The 22,509-nt window shown below is 59.9% G+C and overlaps 1 protein-coding gene across 6 annotated transcripts in view; it reads left to right on the top strand.

Annotated features, from left to right (window-relative positions):
* The window catches only part of CACNA1S (calcium voltage-gated channel subunit alpha1 S), a 64,521-nt gene that overhangs the window by 36,163 nt on the left and 5,849 nt on the right, over positions 1-22,509 (top strand). For 2 of the 6 annotated variants that reach the window (XM_084980731.1, XM_084980730.1), the window contains exons 19-37: positions 461-520; positions 1,725-1,831; positions 2,254-2,341; positions 2,672-2,779; positions 4,673-4,725; positions 4,975-5,121; positions 5,522-5,723; positions 6,092-6,250; positions 8,525-8,635; positions 9,567-9,650; positions 15,584-15,637; positions 16,453-16,581; positions 16,764-16,829; positions 17,436-17,527; positions 18,071-18,230; positions 19,156-19,283; positions 20,471-20,567; positions 20,941-21,043; positions 22,188-22,289. In XM_084980731.1, the coding sequence (XP_084836857.1) occupies positions 461-520; positions 1,725-1,831; positions 2,254-2,341; positions 2,672-2,779; positions 4,673-4,725; positions 4,975-5,121; positions 5,522-5,723; positions 6,092-6,250; positions 8,525-8,635; positions 9,567-9,650; positions 15,584-15,637; positions 16,453-16,581; positions 16,764-16,829; positions 17,436-17,527; positions 18,071-18,230; positions 19,156-19,283; positions 20,471-20,567; positions 20,941-21,043; positions 22,188-22,289 (2,050 nt within the window). Of the gene's footprint in view, positions 1-460; positions 521-1,724; positions 1,832-2,253; positions 2,342-2,671; positions 2,780-4,672; positions 4,726-4,974; positions 5,122-5,521; positions 5,724-6,091; positions 6,251-8,524; positions 8,636-9,566; positions 9,651-15,583; positions 15,641-16,452; positions 16,582-16,763; positions 16,830-17,435; positions 17,528-18,070; positions 18,231-19,155; positions 19,284-20,470; positions 20,568-20,940; positions 21,044-22,187; positions 22,290-22,509 lie in introns of all 6 variants that reach the window. The other 4 variants (XM_021064504.2, XM_084980729.1, XM_084980733.1 and 1 more) reach the window with 2 other exon arrangements.

The raw sequence follows: 22,509 nt of genomic DNA, 5'->3' as shown, positions 1-22,509 counted from the left end.
TGATGGTGATGATGACGGTAGTGTGGTGCTGATGATGGTGGTGGTGATGATGGTGGTGATGATGGGGATTATGATGGTAGTGATGGTGAGGGTGCTGCTGATGGTGGTGATGATAGTGGCGGTGATGGTAAGGGAGGTGATGGTGCTGATAATGAAGATGGTGATGATGATGATAGTGGTGATGATGATGGTGATGGTGGGGGTGGTACTGGTGCTGGTGATGGTGATGATGGTGATACTGATGATGATGATGATGGGGATTATGTTGGTGGTGATGATGGTGGTGGTGATGTGGGTGGTGACAATGGTGATGATGATGGTGATCGAGGTGGTGGTCATGGTGACGATGGTGATGGTGGCAGCAATGATGAGGTGCCAATGGTGATGGTGGTGACGCCGAGGAAGATAACGATGCTCTCATTGCTCTGCCTCTTCTCACTGACCCCTGCCCTGTCACCAGATCCTTGGGTATTTTGACATCGCGTTCACCTCTGTCTTCACTGTGGAGATTGTCCTCAAGGTGAGTGACAGCTGTGAGATCGCTGGGTGAGGGGCATCTCCAGGCCAGGGACCCAGACCTGCTTACACAGCTGCATTCCCTCAGGGGCTGAATTGCAGGGAGGAAGGAAAAGCAGGAGGTGGCTGAGGGCAGCAGGGAAGGACCCACAGGACCCAGGAGACCGGGTGCTTTCAGCTCACAAGCTGGAGTATAGGGGCCAGCGGGGGGCTGAGTGGAGGCACATGGTCCCATCCTTCTCGGCTGTGTGCCTCTCCGCAGAGCGCCCTCTGTGCCCGGAAGCCTTAGGCACTGTCTTCCACAGCGACCACACAGTTGCCTAAGAGTAGACCCAGGAGCTGTGATTTGTTCCCAGACCTTTGTTATCAGAGACTGCAAGGCGACCCCCAGGGTCCCAGAGAAGGGACCTGGTGGGGTTTCTGGCAGCTCTGCCCACTCGTGGCCCTCCCATCCCTCATCCGCAGCTCATCACCTGGGTCACACCATCATGGTGGGGGTGGGGGCAGAGGCCTCCCATCTGTGACTGACACCCATAGCCCCAGCCTTCACCTCCATGAACCAGGAGGGGAGGGGGAGCTTTGTGGGGGGCAGTGGGACCAGGACAGGCTCAACATGAAATCAAGACAGTCTCTCCTTTCAGGGCTGCCATTACTAAAGGAGTTGAGCAGAGGGAGATGGTGGCTTCCCTAAGGTCCAGGAGGACTTCCCAGAGGTGGTGACATTAGAGTTAGGCCTTGACGTTGGACAAGACTTTCCTAGGCAGAGAGCAGGGGCAGGGCAGGGGGACAAAACCCTGGCAAATGCATTGAATGGCAATGTGGGGGACATGCTTGGGAGGAGACAGTGGCCCCTCTGAGCTGGGATACAGTAGGTGTGCAGAAAATGTGGGCTCCTCTTTTTTTTTTTTTTTTTTTTTGTCTTTTTGCCTTTTCTAGGGCCACTCCCGTGGCATATGGAGGTTCCCAGGCTAGGGGTCGAATCGTAGCTGTAGCCACCGGCCTACGCCAGAGCCACAGCAACTCGGGATCCGAGCCGTGTCTGCGAACGACACCACAGCTCACGGCAATGCCGGATCATTAACCACTGAGCAAGGCCAGGGATCGAACCTGCAACCTCATGGTTCCTAGTCGGATTTGTTAACCACTGCGCCACAAGGGGAACTCCGAAGTGGGTTCCTCTTGACCCAGGACCCTGCCTGTCTCCCCAGATGACAGCCTACGGGGCCTTCCTGCACAAGGGCTCCTTCTGCCGCAACTACTTCAACATTTTGGACCTCGTGGTGGTGGCTGTGTCCCTCATCTCCATGGGCCTTGAGTGAGTGGGGACCGGGGCCAGAGCGGGACCCCACCTGCTGTTGGCTTGTGGGCATGGAGATGCAGGGGAGGGTCTCCCAGGGCCACTGAGGGGGTCGGGGGTCCTTGGTTTGTCACTGGCTGGACTGAAGTGACAAGGCTGAGTGGGCAGAGCGTGTGCTGGAGACCAGGAGGAGATGCAGAGAGGGGGGGTGGTCCTCCCCCCGCCAGGGGGCCCCGGCCCTGGTGCCTGGGTGCCCCAGTCTGCGAGCAGCCCTAGGGGAAGCCCTAATGGTGCCCCAACCAGTCCAGCCCAGGGGCAGGTGGCCCCTCCATCCTGGGGCAGAGCGCACGCGGCATTAACAGGAGGGACGGGGAGGCGGGCGCTGGTGTGCAGAGCTGGGGGCAGGAGGCGGCCCTCAGCCCCACCCTGGCTGCCCCCAGGTCCAGCGCCATCTCCGTGGTGAAAATCCTGAGGGTGCTGAGGGTGCTCCGTCCTCTCCGGGCCATCAACAGAGCCAAAGGGCTGAAGGTGACCCCAGGGAGGAATGGGGAAGGGAGGACCCTGGGGAGGGCCAGGAGGATCCTGGGGAGGGACATGCCCTGCAGGACCCCAGGGAGGGACAGGGATGGAGGACCCTGGGGCGGGGATGGGGCCGGCAGGCCTGACTCCAGACACGCAGCCCAAGCATTGTTGGGACCATTCCATCTCTTTTGTGTCCAAGGAGGTGGCTGAGGCTGGGCAGCCGTGCCCCCACAAGCCCCTCTGCCCCCAACAAGCTGGGCGCCCCCCCCCCACCGGCCCTCTGGGCTGGGACAGCCCTGGAGGGCTGGGAGGTGCTGACCGGGCTTCCCTCCCCAGCACGTGGTGCAGTGCGTGTTCGTGGCCATCCGCACCATCGGGAACATCGTTCTGGTCACCACCCTCCTGCAGTTCATGTTCGCATGCATCGGCGTCCAGCTCTTCAAGGTGAGCCCCGCCTGCTGCTCCGGGGCCAGCCCTCGGCCAAGGTGGCAGCCGGTCCATACTCCCCGCAAGCAAAAGGGGTCCCGCATCTTGAAGGCAGCCGTCCTGCCGCACAAGCTTAGGGCTCAGCTCTCCTGAGTCTGGGTTCGGCTCCTAGGTGACACCCGCCTCCCCCTTCCCCGGGCTCTGCCAGCATCATCACCACGGGTACCTGCTGCCTCGCTGGCCCTCCCGGATGAAGGTCCACCTACCAGGCCTGCCGCACCCTCCCTGCTACCACCCACCGCCCCTCCAGTCCTGTCGAATGCCTCCCTGCCCCCGCCACCCCGGACCTCGGCACTGCGCATGCGCATACCCATCATTGTGTCTGGCGTCGTTGGTTGCATCCACACGGAGCCTCCGCAGGGGGGTATCCATCACCTCCCAGCCAGGAGCTCCCCTCTGGCTCTCACTTTCTGGGGAGAATCTATCTTCCCCCACGGAGCCCACCCCTGGATGCCTCTGGCTTTTAGATCACCTGCGGGATGCAGACATGGACACCTGGGGACACGTCCATTCATGACACTTCCTTCTAGGGCCTGGTGTGCTCCTGCCCCAAAGCACCATCTTTTAAATCAGGATTACGTACCTTGATCATTCTCCACCTGCAAGCGGCCCCTTACATTCCCTCACTCATTTAGCAAACACTCCGGAGACTTTTCTTGGTTCTGGGCCTCTACTAGGGCTTGCAGGGCCAAAAAGTAAATCCCACAAGGCCCTCCCTGTGGGCAGGGGTGAGCATTCAGGGTGGGGCTCCCAGAGGACCCTCAGGGGGGCCCAGTCCTGTTGGTCACTGTCCTGGAGGTGGGGAGCACCCGGGCTGAGATAGCTTAGCCTCAAAACCTAGCGCATCTAGTGCTCTGCACGTGGCCGTATCCCCAGCTCCAGCCAGCGGCCCCCCACCCTGACCCCAACCCCACTTCCACAGGCTGGGGGCCCTGAGACCACCTCAACCCCCAACTCCCTCTGTGCATTCGTTTGTCATTACCAGACCCCCAGTTCCTGCTCAGATACCAAACATGGGGTATAGGTGGCATTTACATCACGGTAATGCCCTTGTCACGTGCCTCTGTGTTATATCAGGAGATTAACCCTGCTGTCCATGCTGGAGCCAGTGTTTGCTTTCAAGTGCCCAGAAACTGGCCTGCCTGCTTCTCCCCAGTGTCCCCTGTGTCCCCTTCCGTCCATTCGATCTGGAACATTAAGGGTGAGGTGGTAGGACAGGAGCCTGCAGGGAGGGGCGGCTGCGCTGTCAGCTGGTCCTGTGTCCTGGGCTCAGGCATCTTCCTCTCCGGGCCTTTGCGGGAAAGATTCCAACTTAATTTAGCCACATTGAGACCTAACAATCAACTCCCTTTGTTCAAACAAATTCTGCGGGTGCCCAGTATGGGATGGAGATCAAAGGAGAAGCCACCCGGGCTGAAATCAGCAGAGGGATCAGAGCCCCCTACCCAGCCCTGGGGTGTGGGAGGGCTGTTGGGACGCCTGCTCCATTTCCAGATGAGAGATAAGCTGCGTCATCTGGGCCCAACTGGGCTCCATCCCTGGGCCACCCCAGGGGCCTGAGAAGGAAGGTGGGGGAGGAGGACACTACCTCTTCTTGCTCTGTGGGGGGATACCCCGCAGTGGGGGACAAGGCCGGGGCTCCAGATGGGGGAGGGGAGCCCCAGCTGCACATGTGTTTCCCCTCTGCAGGCCCAGCCTGGGGCTCCCAGCAAAGCTCGTATCTAAGAAGCTGGCACCCAGCCTCCCAGCTGTCTGCCTGGCAGGGAGGGAACAGTGACCCAGGCCCTCCCTTCCACCCCATCCTTCAGTTCTGTTTCCATGACAACCTGTCTCCCTCTTTCCTGGATGCAGGGGAAGTTCTTCAGCTGCAACGACTTGTCCAAGATGACGGAGGAGGAGTGCAAGTGTGTGTGTTGGGGGGGGGGGGGGCTCTGGGGCGGGGGCAGGCAGCCCTTCCGCTGGGGGAACTGGGGGACCTGAGTCCCTAGGCCCAGAGAGGTGCTCACAGAGGCCCCCTGCCTTGGGCACTGAGGGGAGGGTCCCTGGTCCCGATCTGCCCTGCTTCCGCATGCTCACCGCCCTAACCCAGAGGAGGCGGTGAGGGATGCGCATGCGCACAGCACGGTGACCCGGCCTCCCCACCCCCACTTCAGGGGCTACTACTATGTGTACAAGGACGGGGACCCCACGCAGATGGAGCTGCGGGCCCGCCAGTGGATACACAACGACTTCCACTTCGACAACGTGCTCTCAGCGATGATGTCACTCTTCACAGTGTCCACCTTCGAGGGGTGGCCTGAGTGAGTGAGGGCGGGGCCCGGCCCACACGGCCACGGGCCGGGCAGTGCCCACGGGCCGCCTGGTCTACTGCACCCCGGGGTGCCAGCGAGCTGCGCCGGCTCCCACGCTGTGTGCGCAGGGCTGCTGTGCTCACCTCACCCCAGAGACAGCCTGCCCGGGGCTCCCACGGCTGTGGCCCTCTGCCCACCGGGGGCCCAGCCGAGTGATGGGGAGCATCAGGCATCCTCAGAGAATGGCTGGCAGGCCCCTTCCAGGCTCCAATGCAGCCTTTCCTCACGTGGTCCTAACTTCCCCATCATGTGAGGGTCCAGAAGGCCCCCCGGGTCCCCAAACCTACCCTTCCCGGCCTGGCTCTGCCTCATCACACACCTCCCCCCTCCACCCCCCTGCTCGCCCCAGGCTGCTGTACAAGGCCATAGACTCTTACGAGGAGGACAAGGGCCCCGTGTACAACCACCGTGTGGAGATGGCCATCTTCTTCATCATCTACATCATCCTCATCGCCTTCTTCATGATGAACATCTTCGTGGGCTTTGTCATCGTCACCTTCCAGGAGCAGGGCGAGACCGAGTATAAGAACTGCGAGCTGAACAAGAACCAGGTGCCCGGCCACCTGCTCCAGGCCTCCTGCCTGCAACCACGGCTCTGGCCAGGGACAGGGGCCCTTGGGCTGGGGGGCAGGGGGTGACCCCGGGCCCTCCCCCTGGACGCCCAGATCCCACTCCAACCCTTCTCTGCCCCGGGCGGTGCACTCGGTGGTCAGGGGGAGCCCTTGGGACACCCAGGGCCCAGGGCTGGGTGGGGGCTGAGCTGGAAATGGACCGTGATTGGCTCCCGGGGCACCCTCTTCCCTCCACAGCCCACAGGGGCCCCTGGCCTGTGGAAGGCGGGGTCCCCCAGCCCGGGGAGGAGGGAGGGGCGGGGGAGAGGGCCCTGGGGTGCTGACCGGCCTGTCCTGTCGTGTCTCAGCGCCAGTGTGTGCAGTACGCCCTGAAGGCCCGCCCCCTCCGGTGCTACATCCCCAAAAACCCTTACCAGTACCAGGTGTGGTACGTGGTCACCTCCTCCTACTTCGAATACCTCATGTTCGCCCTCATCATGCTCAATACCATCTGCCTGGGCATGCAGGTAAGGGCCCTGGGACCAGCGCCGATGGGCCCAGGACCCAAGCAGGGCAGGGGAGGCGGCTCCCAACTGGGGGCCCCAGCACACTCTTCCTGGCCCCTGCTCTGTGCCAGTAACCACGGTGAGGTGCCCTACAGGTGGAAGAGGTGAACTAGATGCAGGCCCTGGTGCCAGGGGCTCAACACTTTATTTCTTTCTTTTTTCTTTTCTTTCTTTCTTTTTTTTTTTTTTTTTTTTTTTTTTTTTGTCTTTTTCCCTTTACTAGGGCCGCTCCCATGGCATATGGAGGTTCCCAGGCTAGGGGTTTAATCGGAGCTGTAGCCACCGGCCTATGCCAGAGCCACAGCAACGCTGGATCCGAGCCACATCTGCGACCTACACCACAGCTCACAGCAACCCTGGATCCTTAACCCACTGAGCAAGGCCAGGGGTCGAACCTGCAACTCATGGTTCCTAGTCGGATTCGTCAACCACTGAGCCACGACGGGAACTCTGGGGCTCAACACTTTCTTAAGGAGGTCACCCATGCACACACATGGTTGTGGCCATCCTAGAACCAGGAGAAGTCCAGGCAGAAGAACGGGGCTGTGTGGGAGAGACGAAGTGCCTGCTCTGTTTTCCTCCTGCTGTGGCAAATCTGGAGGGTGGCGTTGATTGGAATGTTGACTCCGGTCCCGAGAAAAATGGGTTTCATGTTCACAGAACAGGTGTCTCTGAGATGAGCACCCTTTATACACAAGGTTATAATCAGCAGCATCGTGGGAGTTCCCGTCGTAGCGCAGTGGTTAACGAATCCAACAAGGAACCATGAGGTTGCAGGTTTGATACCTGGCCTTGCTCAGTGGGTTGGGGATCCGGCATTGCTGTGAGCTGAGGTGTGGGTCGCAGATGCGGCTTGGATCCCACGTTGCTGTGGCTGTGGTGTAGGCCAGTGGCTACAGCTCTGGTTCGATCCCTAGCCTGGGAACCTCCATATGCCGCAGGAGCGGCCCAAGAAATGGCAAAAAGACAAAAAAAAGTCAGCAGCATCGTTATCCAGCCTTAATTAAGCATCTGACCATGCACACCCTGTATAAATAGAATTGCACCGCGAGGCTCCCTGGCTCCTCTGGAATCCTAGGTTCTCCCAACAACACAACTACACGTTGCCAGGTGGGGAGGATCTGTAAAGGGAGCCATGGAACCAGCAGGCCCAGGGTGGACAGAGGCTTACAAGCCGCAGCTCAAGTTCAAGCCCGAGCTGGGCAGCGGAGTCCAGCAGTTCTGCCAAGACAGAGTAGGGTGAGGCAGCTGGCAGAGCCTCTACCTGGGGAGGTTTTATGGAAGGAGTGGGGTTTTGTCAGCTTTCTTTAAAAGAAGATGAGAGAGGAGTTCCCATCGTGGCTCAGTGGAAACAAATCTGACTAGCATCTGTGAGGATGCAGGTTCGATCCCTGGCTTCAATCAGTGGTTTAAGGATCGGGCATTGCGGTGGCTGTGGTGTAGGCCAGCAGCTACAGCTCCGATTCGACCCCTAGCTTGGGACCCTCCATATGCTGTGGGGGTAGCCCTAAAAAAACAAAAAAAAAAAAAATAAGAGGGCATTCCCCTCGTGGCTCAGCAGGTTAAGAACCCAATATAGTGTCCATGAGGATGTGGGTTCTATCCCTGGCCTCACTCAGGGGGTTCAGGATCCCACATTGCCATGAGCTGCGGTGTAGACTGGCAGCTGCAGCTGCAATTCAACCCTTGCCATGGGCACGACCCTAAAAAAGATCAAAAAAAAAAAAAAAAGGTGATGAGGGATTCCTGGGAAAGGTTATAGGGACACAGATTTCAGGAGGGTGACAGGGGCAGGTGGATGGGGCTAAGGCCATTGCTTAGGGCTGCCTCTCAGTCTCCAGGCCACACGCAGGCACATGGGCCTGGTTATCTCAGGCCCCACCTGCAGGCAATGGTGGTCCCAGCCTGGAACCAGAGCTCTTCCCTCCTGGTCCTGCGCCAAATGGCTCCATAAACTCCTATAAGACTGTCCCTGAGCACCGCTAGGGGCCTCCCTCCTGGCTTCCAGAAACAGACGTGTGCGTGTATGGCTAACCCTGCTCACAGATGGGGGTCACCCCCCACCCCCAACTTGGGGTCCTTCGGAGGAGAGGGCATGGCCATTGGACCTGGTAGGATTCCAGACGTGGCCGGAGCAGGCTCCGTTTTCTGAGATTAAAGAAGGGAGGACAGGGGCCCAGGAAGAGGGGGCTCCGGGAGTCATCCCGGCCCCAGCCCGTCCTGTGCCCCCCACAGCACTACAACCAGTCGGAGCAGATGGACCACATCTCAGACATCCTCAACGTGGCCTTCACCATCATCTTCACGCTGGAGATGATCCTCAAGCTCATGGCATTCAAGGCCAGGGTGAGTCCCGGGACTCCGGAGGAGCAGGTGCGGCCGGCAGGGTGGGGCTTTCCCACAGAGCCCTCCACAGCCTCCTCCTACAGGAAGTCCTCCCTCCAGGAGTGCTGCTCCCAACCTGCTCACCATAAACACCCCACCTCCCAGCCTGCCGCCCCTACCTTCAGCCGTGCAGGCTGCCAGAACTGGCCACCGCCCCTTCTTTGAGCCTGGCTTATGTCCCCGCCTTCCCTAAGCTTCTGAACAGCAGCCCTGGGGGCTGGGGGCTGGGCAGGGTGTCGTGCTATGCCCTCAGTTCTTTTTTTTTTTTTTTTTGCTATTTCTTGGGCTGCTCCTGCGGCATATGGAGATTCCCAGGCTAGGGGTCTAATCGGAGCTGTAGCCACCGGCCTACGCCAGAGCCACAGCAACGTGGGATCTGAGCCGCGTCTGCAACCTACACCACAGCTCATGGCAATGCCGGATCGTTAACCCACTGAGCAAGGGCAGGGACCGAACCCGCAACCTCATGGTTCCTAGTCGGTTTCGTTAACCATCTGCGCCACGACGGGAACTCCTATGCCCTCAGTTCTCAAGTCCACTCCCTTGTGTTGGGTCTGCCTATGATCCCCAGGCCCGGCTTCCGGGGGGTGGGGGTAAAAGTCTCCCTCGTATGGACCAGGACCCTGACTCCTAACTCCCAGTTACACTGCCCTCCCCTGGGACCCCTTTATGCCCTGGAGGAAGGGGAGCCCCTGGAGCATCCATGGAAAGTGGCCTCACGGCCCACCCCTACGGGCCCAGCCCTTCTGCATCCTCAGACATGGACCACTGCCCTCAGCTGTCAGGGGAGCTGCTTCCCCCACAGCTCACCCTGGGGACCCCTCCCCTCGTGGCTATTTTGGGGACCCCCAGCCTCTCCCCCACAGCTCATCCTAGGCCCCCCTCCCTTTAGGGCTATTTTGGGGACCCCTGGAACGTGTTTGACTTCCTGATTGTCATCGGCAGCATCATTGACGTCATCCTCAGTGAGATCGACGTGAGTACCGAGTGGGCGGAGCCATCGCTGGGGTGGGGGCTGAAGGGCTTGTTCAGGGCACAGACACTTGTGGGGTACCCACTGCCTCTCTAGCCCAGCACCCTGGGTTATAAGGGCTGTAATCCTGCAGAGCAGACGCCTCAGATGTATGCCAGCACCATAGTGGAGGGGAGAGGTCCTCTCTGCTTGGGGCAGTCAGGGAAGGCTTCCTGGAGGTGGCGCCATCTGAGGGGGGAACCTGCTGGGTGGGGCAGTCAGGGAAGGCTTCCTGGAGGTGGCACCATCTGAGGGGGGAATCTGCAGGAAAGGGAGATGGAGAGGGGAATGAGCACCACAGGCGGGGCTGCTGCAGGAGGGGCCCAGGAGGGAGACGGAAAAACAGAAGGTTCAAGCACGTGAGGCTGAAAAGGAGTGAAGGGGACACGGTTGAGAGGCAAGTGGAGGGGCTTAGTCCTTGTGTAGCTGGCGGGGGCGGGGGTGGGGGGGGTCACTGGAGGCCTTTGAACAGGGCGGTGGAAGGACTGAAGCTACACTTCTGATAGGTTTATCTGGAGGTGAGCTGCAGGAGGTGAGAAAGACGGTGACAGGGTTAGGGAGGCGGTCACCCATTGACTCTGCAATACTACTGAGTGCCTCCCGTGTCTGCTAGAGATGTGCTGTGAACGAGAGTGTGGGCAGAAGCAGTAAAGACAAACCCACCCTGTGGCAGGTGGGGCCAGTAGGTGTGAGGAAGAAAAGTCCAGCAGGTGGAGACTTGGGGGGAAGGGGTGGAGGTGGTGTCGGATGGTGCAGAGGGCAGCCCTGCAGGAAGCATGCAGTGGTGGCCGGGGGGTGGTCACCCTGCAGCAGGAAGGGAGCCACAGCCGCGAGAGGTGTGGGAACGTGTGGGCCAAGTGTGAGGACCAGTGGGAGGCCTGGCAGCCGGGGTGGAAACTCAGGGCAGGGCCAGATGGTGCGTATGATCTTAGGTTCTGTTCTGAGGGAGCTGAGAGCCTGCTGTGACTTGAGTCCCCAGAGGATCCCTCCAGCGGCTGTGTTGAGAGGAAGCTGCAGGGGACACTAGGGTGACCCAGGGAGAGTGGTCAGGAGGCACTGTGATGACCCGGCCAGGGATGGCGGTGGCCAGGCGCGAGCTGCACAGGGGAGAAGTGACTTCAGGGTGAGAGGAAAAAAATCAATGTTGATGAGAAGGATTTTGCCCAAGAAACCAAGCTTCCATCTAGTGAGATGTGGAGACTCCAGGAGGAGCAGGTGTGGAGCAGAAAGGCGGGGTCCTGCTTGGGGCATGGCACTTTAGGATGCTGTCACCCCGCAACTTACTGATGTTGCCCTAGTCACAAACCCATGGCCTTGCTGGCTTGAACTCTGGGGGGCAAAGGGAGACCCCGAGCAGGCTTGGATCTGAGAGCCTGCAGCACAGAGGCTGCGCCTGCTGGAGATTCACCTCCAACTCTAGAGTGAACTGGCACTTGGAGTCGAGGCAGTGGGTGAGGTCACCTCCAGAGAGACGGCGGTGGCGGGCAGCCCGGGGCTGCTCCAGTATTTAGGGGCTGGGAGGGAGGAGGGGAGGGATGGGCCACTGACGCAGGGGGATGGAGAGAGGGTCCCAGAATCAGGAGCCCAGTGCATGCGGGAAACCGAGAGAAGACAAAACGGGCAGACAGGAGCTGAGCGTCTGCTCCATTCGGGCATCGGGGCCAACGTGCCCTGGGAATCTCGGGGCAGCACGCCCGGCTGAGTAGGTTTAGGAGAGGCAGGGCAGGGTGCCGTCTGGACCAGTCTCTCTGGCTATTTTGTGACAAAGAGAAACAGCCTAGCAGTTGGGGGAGAGTGTGGAGCCAAGGAGAGTTTTCCTGAAAATGGCAGAAGTGACAGCACCTCCTGGCAGGTGGAACTAGGAGGCAGTGAGGATGTAAGACCCTGTTGTGGGGCGGAGGGGGGGAGGGGTCCTGTTCCCAGAACCGTAGTCACCCTGGCAGGGTCAGGGCTGGACGTGGGTGGGAGCATGTGCACCCCCCCAGGCTCAAGGGTGGGGGGCAGGCAGCGAGATGAGTTGAGGGCCGCCGGGGCCTCCGGGAAGGAAGCCAGCGCGTCCAGGACACTCAGTGTCTCAAAGGGAAGAAGGACTGGGGGCATCCCCAGGATTCTGCCCTGGCACTGAGGATCGGGTGCTGATGTGCAAGTGGGGACGGGCTGCCTATCGTTGGGAACGTAGCCCAGGAGCTGAGGGTCACCGCCTCCAGCACGTGGCAGCCACTCCATAAACAAAGCCAGGGTGGGGCCAGATGGTGCCCAGTGTGGAGATGCCGCCAGAGTTCAATCCAAGCAAGGCCACGGGTTTGTGACTAGGGCGCCATCAGTGAGCTGCGGGGTGACAGATGGCGACCGTGGGGCTGGCACCAGTTTTAAGGACAGAGGGTGACTCGAAGGCCAGGGAACAGCTTCACGGGAGTCTGGAGGGAGGCGGAGACTGCAGGTAGTTCATTTTAGGGAAACGGAAGCTGTAGGTGGGGCCAGTACAGAGGAGCAATTCAAAATCATGAAGAAGAGGAGTTCCCATCGTGGCGCAGTGGAAACACATCCGACTAGGAACCATGAGGTTGTGGGTTCGATCCCTGGCTTCGCTCAGTGGGTTAAAGAGCCGGCGTTGCCGTGAGCTGTGGTGTAGGTTGCAGACGCAGTTCAGATCCTTTGTTGCTGTGGCTGTGGTGTAGGCCGGCGGCTATAGCTCCAATTCGACCCCTAGCCTGGGAACCTCCATATGCTGCAGGTGTGGCCTAAAAGGTGAAAAAAAAAAAAATGAAGAAGAGGTTGTAGTGGAAAGCTATTAGGGTTTCATAGGAGGCAGGAAAGGACATGACTCAGAACACTGGAAAAAGATGCATGTAAGACCGAGGCGGTGAGAAATATGAAGTGGGGAGGGGGCAGGGCATGGGGAGGGGGCAGGGGGGCGTCCATCCTGGGTGTCAGAGAGCAGGCAGAATCCTTGTGGGAGGCAGGACAGTGGGTGTGACACCACTCTGAGGGACAGCCACCGTGATGAATCCACTGCAGGAAGAGAATGGGTGGCCAAATGGCCAGGAGGCAGGGACCAGGGGTGACTGCTCAGTTTCTCCCTGGAGTCACACTTGGCAGCCCTGGAGTCTGGGACAAAGGATCAGATTCCAGCATCACTGTGGGCTTGAGGGCCAGCATGCTGGGTCTCTCAGTACAAGTTCCCAGTGCATGGGGCCCAGGAGCCGGACTGGGAGGGGACAAGGTCCAAGAGCTGGACCAGGAGGGGAAGAGGCCCAGGAGCTGGATCAGGAGGGACGGGGGCCCAGGAGCTGGACCAGGAAGGACAGTGGCCCAGGAGCTGGACCGGGAGGGGAAGAGGCCCAGGGGCTGGACCAGGAAGGACAGTGGCCCAGGAGCTGGACCAGGAGGGGAAGAGGCCCAAGGGCTGGACCAGGAGGGGAAGAGGCCCAGGGGCTGGACCAGGAGGGATGGGGGCCCAGGAGCCAGACCGGGAGGGGAAGAGGCCCAGGGGCTGGACCAGAAGGGACGGGGGCCCAGGAGTTGGACCAGGAGGGATAGGGAGGTGGGGAGCAGAAATGAGGCCTGGAGTGGGAAGAAAAGCAGCAGGGCACCAGGGGAAGTTTCTGCCAAAGGTCCACATTAAAGATCCCAAGGATGGAGCCCTCCAGGGTAGCCTCCCGAGGATCTGAAGCTGAGGTGGCTGCTGGGTGAAGGAGAGGAGCAGGGGAAATCAAAGGCAGCTTTCCCCCAGGGCTGAGCACCTGCCAGCTGCATCCCGGGAGAGGGTGGGAAAGAGCAGCATCCTTCCCAGCCTCTGACAGTGGCCGTGGTAGGTCTGCCCCAGGGGGCTCAGGACAGGACCAGCTCCAAAGCCAAGGCTCCCCGATGAGCCAAGGCTGAACCTCCTGGTGGGGGAGGGGAAGGAGAAGGCCAAGGATGAGGGAACAGCAAGGGACAAGTCTGGAGGCTGTGAGGAAGGGGCCCCTGCTCCTTAAAGGCAGAGCCTGGCAGGGAGCGGTGACTTCTGACTGTCAGGGGCAGGCCTGGCTGGGGGTCTTGTTCACCCTGTGTGCAGGGACAGACAGAGCTCCATCTGTGTCTAAGCAGGCCTGAGGATGGCACAGCCGATGGGGATGGGGTTCTGGGCAGATCGGGGTGCCCTCCCTGTCTCTGTGTGCGCATCTTTCACGCTCAGGTTTCGCTGGGAACCAGCACCTAAAGCCCAGGGGTTCAAGGCAGCATTTCTTGCCAGCACAGTCACAGCCCAAATGACAAACAGTTACTCCCTGGGGTTTGAGGTCCGTGGGGGGGGGGGGGGGCAGGACAAATCAGAGCAGTTTCTTCGGTGGAGGAGGGCTGGAGGGCACTGTCGGTCACCATTTGAATTTTAGGGACAGCAGGTGTCTCTTACCAGTACCGTTTGCTTGAAGTCACGTTAAGACTTTGAATTTAAATACTGATTTTTGGTGTTTCCTTTGTGGTGCAGCAGAAACGAATCCTACTAGGAACCATGAGGTTGTGGGTTTGATCCTTGGCCTTGCTTAGTGGGGGTTAAGGATCCAGCATTGCCGTGAGCTGGGGTGTAGGTTGCAGACTTGGTTCAGATCCCGTGTTGCTGTGGCTGTGGTGTAGGCTGGTGGCTACAGCTCTGATTCTACCCCTAGCCTGGAAACCTCCATATGGCTGCGGGTGCGGCCCTAAAAAGCAAATAAATAAATAAATACTGATTTGTATCGTTGTCATATATCCAGGGAACAGCCTAGGGCAGCACTGTCTGTTAGCATTTCCAGCGATGAGAGCAATGATCCACTTTGTCTGGTGCAGTAGCCACAAGCCACACATGTCTATTGGTCACTTGAAATGTGGCCATTGCCACTGAGATGAATTTCCAAGTGTGTGTGATTTTCACTGCAATCCAAATAGCCACGTGTGCCTGGTGGTACCCTGCTGGCAGCACAGGCCTGGAACACGGCTTGTCACCCCCGGCTGCACAGGGCTTGTCACCCCTGGCTGCACGGTTAAATCGCCTGGAGTTCATTTACACCTCGAAGCCAGGTGCAGCCTCCAGGGGCCGACTTAATCGGCCGGGGTGGGGACCCAGCAAAGGCGTATATATTTTTAAAATGCTCTGTGTGATGCTGATAGCAGCCTGGGTTGAGATGCAGTGGTCCTGGTAAAGGCTGCCCGGGAGAGTGTTGCTTGGTGGGGAAACCAGCATTCTGGGAAGCAGCCTCCTCCCCACAAAGACCTAGAAGATACAACCATGCCTACCCCATCCCAGGACTCCAGAAACAGGGCTTCTCCTGAAATGGGGCTGAGGGAGAAGCTCAGAGTAAACAGGGAAAAGGGCTCCCACACACCCCCGCCTGCCCTTTAGAAGCCCCCGAGTTGGAAGCCTTGGTCCTCCTCCCAGGCGGAGGCAGAGGTGCATCCATCAGCTGGGGTTCTCAGACACCCTCACAGGGCCTCTGCCCCTGGAGGATGGGTCCTCCGTAAGGGCCTGAGGGGCACAAGGGCGCTGGCCAGCACCCCTGGACTTGGGGCGGTGGGTGTGGCTCCCCCTGTGACAATGAGTACTAGGTCCCCTTGTGCCCCACCTCCACCCCGATGGCCCCAGCATCACAGGCCCCAGACACTTGGGCTGCATCTTGGAGGGACCTGTCCGATTTCGGTCCTCCCTCCTCTTCTGCTCCCCTGCCCCCAGCCTGTCGCCTCCCTGTCCCCAGCTTCATCCTCACACCCACTGCCCCTGCCCCTACCCTGACCGGCAGCCTTGGGGTCTTCGCCCCCCTGCCTCTCTGCCTTGTTCTCTCTTTAACTCTTCTGTGGTCTGTCCTTTCTGACGCCTCTCCTCACCTCCCACCGTTTCCTCCTCCTCCCCTCTCTCCCCCCTCCCCTCCTCTCTCTCTCCACAGACTTTCCTGGCCTCCAGCGGGGGACTGTATTGCCTGGGTGGCGGCTGCGGGAACGTTGTAATTCCAGGCTGCATGAGCCTGCCCTGCTCGCCCGCCAGCTCTGCCCTGCAGCATGCATGCGCCGGCCTGGCCGCTGGACTGCATGGGGCGGATGCACTCAGGGTCCCCTTTCCCCGAGCAGGCCCCAGAGGGTCCGGGTTGGGGTGGGAGGGGGTCTGTGCCACTAGAATGTGCATGGATGCAACAGCTTTCTTGGAGCCCTTGGAAATGGGGCCTCTGCTGGTGGGAACATCCAAAGAAAACCAGATGGCACAGACCCTTAGTGACAGGTCGCCAACACCAAGCCTATGGGGACACAGGAAGCCGGGCAGGGGTCTCTCCCCAGCCAGAGTCATCCAGTGTCTAAGGCTGGCACGGATTCAGAGGCCGGTGGGCTGGGACAGCCATGTGCTGGGCGGTGTAGGGCGGGGAGGGCCATTGGATTGATGGCCACTGAGAGCTGAGCTTTGGGGAGACTGTGCACTGGGGGGGACCCCGGGGAGCTCCCGGGGTCCTCAGCTGAGTGGCCGCTTGCGGAGGAGGCGAGATGAGGCAGGAGCCCCAGAAGGGCAGGTGCTGGGCCTGGCTGCCGCCTCCCCGCCAGGGCGGAACGCCTGTCCATTCACCTGCACTGCTTGGTGCTCAGGCCACCCCGTCTCCAGCTGAGCAACCCCAGGGCCCTGAGCCCAGGGAGGGTCAGCAGGGGCCACGGGGAGGCTGGAAGTGCCCCCACCACGACCTGTCCCCCACACACTGCCCCTCCCGCTCGCCTGCCTCCACCCCTGCCCCCTACCCCCGCCCCGGACTTACCCTGGGGCTGCGCCCCGCAGGACCCCGACGAGAGTGCCCGCATCTCCAGCGCCTTCTTCCGCCTGTTCCGGGTCATGAGGCTGATCAAGCTGCTGAGCCGCGCCGAGGGCGTGCGCACGCTGCTCTGGACCTTCATCAAGTCCTTCCAGGTGGGCGACCCCGCCCACACCAGGCGCCCCGCCCACCAGGCGCCCCGCCCACCGACTCCACCCCGGTCTGCGGTGGCCCTGGAGCCTCTGTAGACTTCAGTGCAGTCCAGGGAGCAGACTGGGGCGCGTGGTGCCTGTGAGCTAAGGGAGATGACCCTAAGCCTGCGTCCCCACTCCCGCAGGCCCTGCCCTACGTGGCTCTGCTCATCGTCATGCTCTTCTTCATCTATGCTGTCATCGGCATGCAGGTGAGGAGCCAGAGTGGAGGAAGCAGGTTGTCCCCAGCGTTAGCTGGGCAGCGTTAGGCAGAAGCAGCCCAGGAGGGACCAGCAGGCAGCCCGACAAGGGCCAGATTGGCCTCCAAGCCCCTTCTAGAAGCTCCGGTGGTCTTAGGCCACTTTTCCTCTCCTACTCAGCTCTCAGATGGGAAAACTGGTCGTCCCTCCCCCCAAACTCCCCCTCCCCCGATTCTTTGGCTTGAGGGGAAGAACTTCACCCAACCTCAAAAATGCAGGTGACCTCGAACAACACAAGTGTGAACTGCCTGGGTCCACTTATACTTGAATTTTAATAAACACATGCTACGGCACCGCATGGCTGGTTGAAGTTGCGGATGCGGAATCGCAAATATAGAGGGCCCAGAGGCTGACTCTAAAATTATGTCCTTGCATTGCTCAAGGGTCAGCCAGCCCAGTTACTTGGCTTAAGGTCTGACATGGCCTGAAGTGGAGGTGCTTGGAGGAGGCCGGGGTGGCGGGGAGGGGGCATGGGGGGGCAGTGGGGAGTAGGTCAGGTGAGAGATGAGCTGGGGGAGGCCTACCCACGGCCAAAGTCGAGCTCTTTGTGGTTTGCAGATGTTTGGGAAGATCGCCATGGTGGACGGAACCCAGATAAACCGGAACAACAATTTCCAGACCTTCCCCCAGGCCGTGCTGCTGCTCTTCAGGCACGAGGCGCCCACCCCTGATCCCCGCTGCCCTGATCCCCCTGGCCTGGCCCTGCTCTGATCTGCAGGAGACAGGCTGGCTTCCTGCTGGGTCCTGCAGCTCGAAAGGCCCAAGACTCTGCTGTCCTTTTGCAGGGCAGCTGTGCTTAGCACTGTACAGCCAGCACCACTCTTTAAGTCATTGTGCCCTGGGCCCTTCCCGGGAGCCAGCCAGTCCTGAGTAGGGTCTTGCAGACCCGCAGGCTTGTTGCACTGAGGTGGGGAACAGGTGGAATGTCCCTGGGTGGGAGGGTGAGGCCCTGGGTCACAGCTCCCTGGGTCAGCGCTCTTCCTTCCCCACCTGTGACTTGTCTTGTGCTGATTTTGCCACTTTTCTTTGCTCAGCTCCTGCCTGAGGTGCCCCCAAGAGGGGTAGAGCTGGGGGTGGGGGCACAGGGGAGGAAGCATGTGAATCCTGGGTCCCAACCCCTGCTCCCAGTGGCTGGGCTGCTGGCCTCCTGCGGGGCCACCAAGTGAGAAGCCAAGGGAGCCTGTGCCTTCCAGGTGCGCCACGGGTGAGGCGTGGCAGGAGATCCTGCTGGCCTGCAGGTATGGGCAGCTGTGCGACCCCGAGTCAGACTACCTCCCTGGGGAGGAGTATACCTGCGGCACCGACTTCGCCTACTACTACTTCATCAGCTTCTACATGCTCTGTGCCTTCCTGGTGAGCGCATGCGCGGGCCGGGCGGGCAGCCCAGGTGAGCCCAGATGCACGGAGATGCACCTGCTGAGGCAGGAGGAGGAGGGACTGAGCACCTGGACACAGGAGACCAGGGCTCTGGCTAGAGTGTCCCTGTCCTGGTCATCCTAGGTGTGGCTTCATTTTCTGAGTGCTTCTGCAGGCTCCATAGGCATTGCTAAAACGGTTTCCTTTTTTTTTTTTTTTGGCTTGCAATTAGTAAGCAAAAACATTTAATGAGGTTCTGCCCTAGATCGGTAGGGGCTTCCAGTAAATCGGCTTGCTACACCCCCTTCCTTGAGAGAGAGGTTGCTGCCTGTGAGGAGGGTGAGCCCCTGGAAACCAGATCCCGCAGGAGGTCACGGGGGTTGGAAGCAGGGCTGCTGTCTGTGCACGGGGGAGGCAGAGTTCCCCAGCGGCCCCAGCCCTCGCCCCTCCACTCCTTTTCTTTCCTGTGTTCATTCCACTAAAACCATGTTTGAGCATCTGATGTGTCTGAGGCCCTGGGCTCAGTGCAGGGGACAGAAATATGACTAGGACACAGCCCTGGCCCTGAAGGGGGTCACTGGGTGCCAGGGGTCCGGGTGCATGAAACCTTGCATTTCAGAGGCACACCCGCCAATATAGGGCAGGCAGGAGGAGCAGGGGCAGCGTTCAGTGGGGACTGGTGTGGCTCTGGGGTGTGGGCGAAAGCCCGGGATTGGGGTTTAAAGGATGAGCCCAAGAGTCCCAACAGAGATAGGACCTGGACTGGATCAGAGAGAACCAGGCTGCCCACATGTGGATGCCGTTGTCCAGAAGGGCCTGGGGCCCCGGCAGGGACTGTGCAGGGAGAAGCCAGGACCCCATACTCATGGATACACCCAGCCCCCGCCCCGTCCCTGTGCCACCCCCTGTTCTCCTCCTGCAGATCATCAACCTCTTTGTGGCTGTGATCATGGACAATTTTGACTACCTCACCCGGGACTGGTCCATCCTGGGCCCACATCACCTGGACGAGTTCAAGGCCATCTGGGCAGAGTACGACCCAGAAGCTAAGTGAGTCTAGTCCTCAGGCTCTGTGCTGGGCCCTCCCTCAACCACCTGCCCCACTGTTCTAGACCCTGTCTGGGTGTCCGGGTGTCCAGATGTCCGGGTGTCCAGCAGGAAGTCGCTCTCCTGTCTCACAGGAGAAGCAGGCTTTCCTCCTTTTATGGCCTGAGGCCCCAGATCAGAGGATGGAAGTTTCTCAGGTCAGGGGGGCATCCCCCAGCCCCCAAGCACAGAAGCCCCCTTGCCTTTATTGGGAAGTGGCCATCCAGCTTCACTTGGACACTTCCAGGAGCAGGGAACTCACTCCTTTGCCAGACACTCTAGGCCTGGCTACTCAGCATGTGGTCCACTGGCCAAGCAGCTGAGCCCCTGGAGCCACCCCAGACTGAGCGAATCAGAACTCGCATTGCCCTTAACCAGACCCCTGGTGCATCTGTCTGCCCTTTAACCCTGGGGAGCACAGCGGCCTTAAGTTCTTCCCAAGAACATGATACGCTCACCTCTGATGACCGTTTCCCAGGTGTCAGGTGCTGTGCCAACCACGACACACTCCTTACAACTCTTGACACCACCTCTCGTCTCCACCAGTCTCTGGATGTGGGTCCACCTCCCTTGATCCATATCCTCTACTTCTATTAATACAACCCAAGAGCCTCCCATCAGCTTGACTAAAACTCAAGGAAGGCTCCACTGTGGGAAAAATGAAATCCAGATTCTAGGCTCAAAGGTTCCTTATCTGAAGGGTCTCTGGCCTCTTATCACCCCTACCCCCCGAAAAAGAGAGCCCATTCCTAGTGGAAATACTGTTTCTTCTTTTAAAAGGAACCTTGGTGAGAGTTCTTGCTGTAGCACAGTGGGTTAAGACTCTGACTGCAGCGGCTTAGGTCACTGCAGAGGTGCGTGTTTAATCCCCGGTGCAGCACAGTGGGTTAAAGGATCCAGTGTTGATACAACTGCAGCTCGGATGCAGTCCCTGGCCTGGGAACTTCCATATGCCACAAGTGCAGCAATAAAAATAATAATAATGAAAAATTTAAAAATAAAAAGGAAAGTTGGGGAGTTCCCTGGTGGCTCAGTGGGTTAAGGACCTGGCCAAAAGAAAAGGGGGAAACGTGGGAAGAGATCCCTGGCTCCCCTTGATTCTCTGAGCAGGAAGGGCTGCCAGGTACACCAGTCTGGGTGCCCTCCCACAGGGGCAGAATCAAACACCTGGACGTGGTGACCCTGCTGAGAAGGATCCAGCCCCCTCTGGGCTTTGGGAAATTTTGTCCACACCGGGTGGCATGTAAGGTAACGGGGAGCTGCCAGTGAGGGGCGCCTCGCTCCCGCCCAGCAGGAGGCACAGGTGTCCTGGGTGTGGGAAGCTGGCGAGGCCAGGTCAAATGAGTCATTTCAGAGCAGTGGTCTCCTGGGGGCCCGCATCCATCCCTGGGACCCGAAGTCTAGGTAGTGTTCCCCCACTCACCTTCCCCTCCCCTCCTAGGGGACACCCTGGTTGGTCAGCACCCCAGCCCTCCTGTCCCCTCCCCTCCTGGGGGACACTCTGGTTGGTCAGCCTCCCCCAGCCCTCCTGTCCCCGCCCCTGCTGGCCCTCAGACCAGGTAAGGATGACCACCTGGCCTGGTGGTCCCAGTGCAGCAGTGAGCCCCCCTCTCCCACACAGCGGCTGGTGGGCATGAACATGCCCCTGAATAGCGATGGCTCGGTCACCTTCAATGCCACCCTCTTCGCCCTGGTCCGAACAGCACTCAAAATCAAGACGGAAGGTGAGGGCCTTTCACGGGGGCTGAGTTTTTAGCAGATTCTACCAGGTTCTCTGAGCTAAAGGTTGGAATCAAGAGTCATGGCTCAGTGGTTAACGAATCCGACTAGGAACCATGAGGTTGTGGGTTCCATCCCTGGCCTTACTCAGTGGGTTAAGGATCCGACATTGCCGTAAGCTGGGGTGTAGGTCACAGATGGGGCTCGGATCCCACGTTACTATGGCTGTGGTGTAGGCTGGCAGCTACAGTTCCGATTTGACCCCTAGCCTGGGAACCTCCATATGCCGCAGGAGAGGCCCAAGAAATGGCAAAAAGACCAAAAAAAAAAAAAAAAAAGTCATGGGGGAGTTTCCTTGGGGTGCAGAAGGTTAAGGATTTGGCATAGTCACTGCAGTGTTTTGGTTTGCTGCTGTAGCGCAGGTTCGATCCCTGGCCTAGGAACTTCCACATGGCCAGGAAAAAGAAGTCACAGGGAGGAGCAGAGAGAGGACACAGGCTATGGTCGCCAAGTCCTCATGCCCTCAGGACTCAGAAGGAGCCCGAAAATTCTGCAGGGCCAAGGTCACCATAGATCTGTTCCCACACAGCTGTGTCTGATCAGGGCCGGGGAGTGAGTGCACAGGCGTGGGGCCCCCGGTGCAGCTCTGGACCAGAGCTGCTGGGCAGCTGCTGGGCTCCCGCTTGGCCCCCTCAACCCTGAACTTGCAGGTGCCCACCTGCCAGCCAGGCAGCGGGGTGGGAGGGGGAGAGTCAAATGGGGCTGCCCCTGACCCCTCACGCAGGCACCAGCCGCATCAGAACCCCTTGCAGGTCGTGGGGACCATGGCAGGCATTGAGGAGGCCAGGTCAGGGTGGACAGAGGCGGCGCAGCAGGAGGGCTCCCTGGTGGAGGCGGGTGGAACAGAGGCATGGAGCGGGGGTCAAAGGCTGCTGGGGAGAGGGCCGACAGGAAGGGACAGTGGCCTGTGGGATCACTGTGTGACCCAAGGTCGGTTCCCTGCAAAGCCAGTGCCCGCATAGCAGCTGCCACGAGGGAAAACCCCCCAGCATGTGCTGAGTGAGAGGTCAGGAGTGCTAGGTGGCTTTGTCAAGCTCCACCGGCTCGGCTGGGTGACTTCAGGCTGCTCCGCATGTCCCTTGCTGGCAGGTAACTTTGAGCAGGCCAACGAGGAGCTGAGGGCCATTATCAAGAAGATCTGGAAGAGAACCAGCATGAAGCTCCTGGACCAGGTCATCCCGCCAATTGGAGGTGGGTGCGGCATGGGGAGCCCCGGTCTAGAGGCAGCCGAAGAAGGGGGCCGGGCGCCTCCAGGGTGCCCCTTGGGAGTCTGCTTGGTACACCCCCTGGCAGCCTCAGGTGCAAACTGCCCGCCGCCGGCCCAGTCAGCAAGAGGAGGCTGGCCTGGGGCGCCCGGTCCCGGCCTCACGTGGTCCCCATATGGACCCCGGCATCTGATGCCCACTGGCCC

The sequence above is a fragment of the Sus scrofa genome, chromosome 10, assembly GCF_054392235.1.
Source record: "Sus scrofa isolate SSC_HxYL_T2T_F1_AM1 chromosome 10, Sscrofa_HxYL_maternal_Yorkshire_Landrace_v2.0, whole genome shotgun sequence".
Lineage (NCBI taxonomy): Eukaryota > Metazoa > Chordata > Mammalia > Artiodactyla > Suidae > Sus > Sus scrofa.
The sequence above is the reverse complement of the archived record's forward strand: the minus strand, read 5'-3'. Positions and strand labels throughout refer to the sequence as shown.